Source organism: Amblyomma americanum, chromosome 11 (genome assembly GCF_052857255.1).
Source record: "Amblyomma americanum isolate KBUSLIRL-KWMA chromosome 11, ASM5285725v1, whole genome shotgun sequence".
Classification (NCBI taxonomy): Eukaryota; Metazoa; Arthropoda; class Arachnida; order Ixodida; family Ixodidae; genus Amblyomma; species Amblyomma americanum.
Genome location: NC_135507.1, coordinates 113,387,095 through 113,392,446, shown reverse-complemented (window position 1 = coordinate 113,392,446; position 5,352 = coordinate 113,387,095). Strand labels below are relative to the sequence as shown.

At 49.5% G+C, this 5,352-nt stretch overlaps 1 protein-coding gene across 1 annotated transcript; it reads left to right on the top strand.

Annotated features, from left to right (window-relative positions):
- The first annotated feature begins 3,008 nt into the window (after positions 1 to 3,008).
- On the top strand, positions 3,009 to 3,727 carry LOC144109852 (uncharacterized). Its single transcript, XM_077642630.1, has one exon. The coding sequence runs from the start codon at positions 3,014 to 3,016 to the stop codon at positions 3,725 to 3,727; it is 714 nt and encodes a 237-aa protein (XP_077498756.1). The 5' UTR covers positions 3,009 to 3,013.
- The last annotated feature ends 1,625 nt before the right edge of the window (positions 3,728 to 5,352 follow it).

Sequence of the window (5,352 nt, the reverse complement as noted above, 5' to 3'; positions counted from 1 at the left end):
AAACCCAGCTGCAACAGTCTTGCTCATGTCATCGAGAGCAGAGACTGCTTACATGTCAATCAATGTTCTCCATACTGTGTTCTTCTGGGTGGAAGCAGTACACACACCGTATGCGTGCGCATGAGTCACCAAGGTAATGCCTCATTCTAGCGGGCTCAAAAAGACAACCGAGTATCTATTGGCTACTATATTATGTCATATTGATAACGAAGACCGCAATTTCGGCAAATGCGCCACTTGCCCTGGCACGGTTTACGCCGAAACCCTGCTGCAACAAAGTCTTGCTCATGACATCGAGAGCAGAGACTGCTTACATGTCCAAAAATGTCCTCCATACTGTGTTCTTCCGAGTGGAAGCAGTACACTCATGGGGTGCATGTTGTTGAGTCACCAAAACTACTGCCTCATTCAAGCGGCCTCAAGGAGACAACCGAGTATTTATAGGCTACTATATTATGTCATATTGATAACGAAGACCGCATTTTCGGCAAATGCGCAGCTTGGCCTTGCACGGTTTACGCCGAATCCCCTGCTGCAACAAAGTCTTGCTCATGTCATCGAGAGCAGAGACTCCTTACATGTCCAAAAATGTCCTCCATACTGTGTTCTTCCTGGTGGAAGCAGTACACACACCGTGTACGTGCGCATGAGTCACCAAAGGTAATGTAAGAAGAGACTTCTGACATTTCCAACAATGTCCTCCATACTGCGTTCTTCCGGGTGGAAGCAGTACACACACCGTGTGCTTGTGGTTGAGTCACCAAAACTAATACCTCAATCTAGCGGGCTCAAAGAGAAAACCGAGTATCTATTGGCTACTATATTATGTCATATTGTTAACGAAGACCGCATTTTCGGCAAATGCGCAGCTTGCCCTGGCACGGTTAGCGCCGAAACCCAGCTGCAACAAAGTCTTGCTCATGTCATCGGGAGCAGAGACTGCTTACATGTCCAACAATGTCCTCCATACTGTGTTCTTCCGGGTGGAAGCAGTACACACACCGTGTGCGTGCGCATGAGTTACCGAAGTTAATGCATCATTCTAGCGGGCTCAAAGAGATAACCGAGTATCTTTTGGTTACTATAGTAGGTCATGTTGATAACGAACGCTGCATTTTCGAAAAATGCGCACCTTACCCTGGCACGGTTTACGCCGAAACCCTGCTGCAACAAAGTCTTGCTCAAGTCATCGAGAGCAGAGACTGCTTACATGTCAAACAATCTCCTCGATACTGTGTTCTTCCGGGTGGAAGCAGTACACACATCGGGTGCGTGTGCATGAGTCAACAAAGTTAATGCCTCATTCTAGCGGGCTCAAAGAGACAACTGAGGATCAATTGGCTACTATAATATGTCATATTGATAACGAAGACTGCATTTTCGGCATATGCGCAGCTTGCCCTCGCATGGTTTACGCCGAAACCCTGGTGCAACAAAGTTTTGCTCATGTCATCGAGAGCAGAGACTGCTTACATGTCCAACAATGTGCTCCATACTGTGTTCTTCCGAGTGGAAGCAGTAAACTCACCGTGTGCATGTTGTTGAGTCACCAAAACTACTGCCTCATTCTAGCGGGCTCAAGGAGACAACCGAGGATCTATTGGCTACTATATTATGTCATATTGATAACGAAGACCGCATTATCAGCAAATGCGCAGCTTCCCCTGGCATTGTTTACGCCGAGACCCTGCTGCCACAATGACTTGCTCATGTCATCGAGAGCAGAGACTGCATACATGTCCATCAACGTCCTCCATACTGTGTTCTTCCGGGTGGAAGCAGTACACTCACCGTGTGCGTGCGCATGAGTCACCAAAGTTAATGCCTCATTCTAGCGGGCTCAAAGAGACAACCGAGTATCTATTGGCTACTATATTATGTCATATTGATAACGAAAACCGCATTTTCGGCAAATGCGCAGGTTGCCCTGGCACGGTTTAAGCCGAAACCCTGCTGCAACAAGTCTTGCTCATGTCAAAGAGAGCAGAGACTTCTTCCATGACCAACAATGTCCTCCATACTGTGTTCTTCCAGGTGGAAGCAGTACACACACCGTGTGCGTGTGGTTGAGTCACCAAAACTAATGCCTCGCTCTAGCGGGCTCAAAGAGACAACCGAGTGTCTATTGGCTACTATTGTATGTCATATTGATAACGAAGACTGCATTTTCGGCATATGCGCAGCTTGCCCTGGCACGGTTTACGTCGAAACCATAGTCACATATATTAAGGAGCCTAAATTAAATTTTAAAGGATGATGGTGTACAGAAGACGACGTGAATTAACCGAAGAATAAAGAAGAGGAAGAAGAAGCATTCGGTGAGGTGGAGAGAGATGATTGGTGGAAAAGCATTCAGTGAGGTGGAGAGAGATGATTGGTGGTGAAGAGAAGACGAAGACAGGGCTAATGTGGACTAACAACGAGGCTATAAAAGGGCGAGTGAGAGCGAGGGACTCGGGGGAACAGCAGAGAAGCGGAGGCTCCGGCGGGTCAGGGACACTTTGGCTGGAAGAGAGCGACACCGGCTACTTCTCCGGTGAGCTTGCGGTCTACGACATCGCATCGTGGACTGCCTGCCGTGCCTGAGCCCGTTCCGGGGAGTCAACAGAGGACGCTACCACCTGCTACAGCCAGGGGTGTCTCCAGCGCTGTTACCACTCATCCGGGTGGTGCCCCCAAAGCCAACGACACCGGCTTCACCTCCACGGGCGCTTCGACCTGGAGCTTGTACAACGCAGCCGGCGACGCCAGCCCAAATGCGTTGAACGCCGCCAGCGACGCCATCCAAAGCGCGGCGAACGCCGCCTTGACGCCGCATACTGGATCCATACTGTATCGGGATTGCGTGATAAGACGATAACAATGTGCCTGACATGCGCAGTGCGTAAACCGCGCTATCACGAAGGCTATATATATATATATATATCAATGTCCTGCAATAAACTTGATTCTTCTTGTTCTGGCCTTCATGCTGTCGAGTCAGAAGTTTCAGTTGGGCATAGCTCGGAGCGCCATGGACCTGCTGAAGCCCCCGGAACCTTTGCAGCTCTCCGGTAACCTGTCGCAGAATTGGAAGCGGTTTAAGCAAAAACTGGAACTCTTCATCAAGGCGACCACGCCAAAGGACGACCCAAGAAGCGGAGCAGCGAAAGCTGCACTCCTGTTGAGCGTTGCCGGAGACGAAGCACTCGACGTCTTCAACACGTTTACGTTTGGTGAGCAGGAAGACAAGGAACATTACGACACCCTGGTCCGGAAGTTTGAAGCATACTGTGCCGAGGTAAGCAATGAAGTGCATGAGCGGTATGTTTTTCGCTCGAGAAAACAAGAAGACGAAGAGCCGTTCGAAAGATTTATTAGAGACCTCAAGAAGCAAGCAGCGCAATGCAACTTCGAAGGACTGCACGATTCAATGATCAGGGATCAGATCGTCTTTGGGACGAATAATTCCAAACTGCGTGAAAAAATGCTGCGGGAAAAGGGCTTAACGTTGTTAAAGGCTGAAGAAATGTGCAGGGTAGCGGAATCAGTGGCACGAAGAAATCAGGTCTGGGCCAGGCCCGGTGACAGCATTGACTCCGTCTCCCGCAGTAGGGCATCGTGCCACCGCTGCGTAGACCGTCAAGAGACCAGTGCAGTAAACGGTAGTTCGTACCGGTGCAAGAAATGCAACCGACGGCACGAGCCGAGGCAGTGTCCTGCTTACGGAAAAAGATGCAACATTTAACGAAAGCTGCATCACTTTGCGATTTGTTGTCCGGCCAGGGCGGTCGTCAACGAAGTCGGCGCACAGTTCAATGATGAGTTTGATGTTCTTGACGTCTGCATCGACAGCTGCATTACTGGTGATTGGACTGTCGAAGCCAAAGTTGGGGGTCGTAAAGCATTATTCAAGGTGGATACCGGAGCACAAGCAAGCCTCTTACCATTTTCGATATACCGGAAGTTGAAAACTGCCGAACTGAATCCTACGAGCTCTGTACTGCGAGCATACAATGGAGGCATCATCACCAACTTCGGAATAACAGTCCAAAAAATAACCGTTGGAGATGCTGCAGCTACAGTGAAATTCTACGTGGTGAAAAATGGACGTCGTGCAATACTGGGGCTTCACGCATGCGAAGCTCTAGGCCTTGTGCAGCGCACAGTGGACACTGTCAGCACTTCTGCTGAGTACGAAGCGATCAAGCACTTCAGGCACGTCTTTGAGGGTTTAGGATGCCTAAAGCAACCATACAGCATGGTAATACAGCCAGATGCTACCCCAGTCGTCCAGCCAGCGCGGCGGGTGCCCCTGTCTTCGCGCCAACCGCTTCGCGACGAGCTTCAAAGAATGGTGAGAGCTGGTATCATCACAAAAGAAGATGGACCTACCGACTGGGTAAGCCCTTTGGTTTTGGTCAAAAACAAAGACGGCAGTCTTAGGGTGTGCATGGACCCGAGAAGGATCAATGAGCATATAAAGAGGCAACACTACCAGCTTCCCAGGCGAGAAGATATTGAAGCAGAATTGACCGGCGCTTGCTACTTTAGTTGCCTAGATGCAAACTCTGGATTTCACCAGATACCCCTCGACGTAGCAACATCAAAAATTTGCACTTTTGCCACTCCTTTCAGTCGATACCGTTACTTGCGCCTGCCGTTTGGCATTTCAACGGCACCGGAAGTTTTTCACAAAATGCTGAGTCAGATGTTGGACGGGCTGCCAGGAGTTCACGTGTATATCGACGACATTTTGGTGTGGGGCACTACACGTCAAAAGCATGATGAACGGCTAGTAGCAGTTCTGAAAGCTGCCGAAACAGCAGGATTGACACTAAACGCCGAAAAATGCAAGTTCGGTTTAACAGAGGTGCATTTTCTGGGTGACGTTATCGGACAAAAAGGAATTTCCCCGAACCCGAAGCTTGTGTGCAATCTGTTGGAAATGCCAACACCAAAAAGCAAAACCGTTCTACAGCGCATGTTAGGAGTGATCAACTACTTCGGAAAATACGTGCCAATGTTGTCAGAACGAACAGTGATGCTGCGAGCGCTTATCAAACCACAAGTCGAGTTCGAGTGGACCGAAAACCACGCGAAGGAATGGAAATGCATCACGCAGGCACTTGCGACATCACCCTTGCTAGCAATATTTGACCCCAAAAAGAAAACAAAAATAACTTGCGATGCGTCCAAGGACGGCGTCGGAGCGGCGCTTTTACAGTGTCACGGTGGTCACTGGCGACCGGTGGCATATCCTTCACGAGTCTTAACACCACCGGAGCAGCGTTACGCGCAAATTGAAAAGGAGACGCTGGGCATTCTGTTCGGTTGCGAGAAGTTTCATCAGTTTGTGTATGGACAGACGGT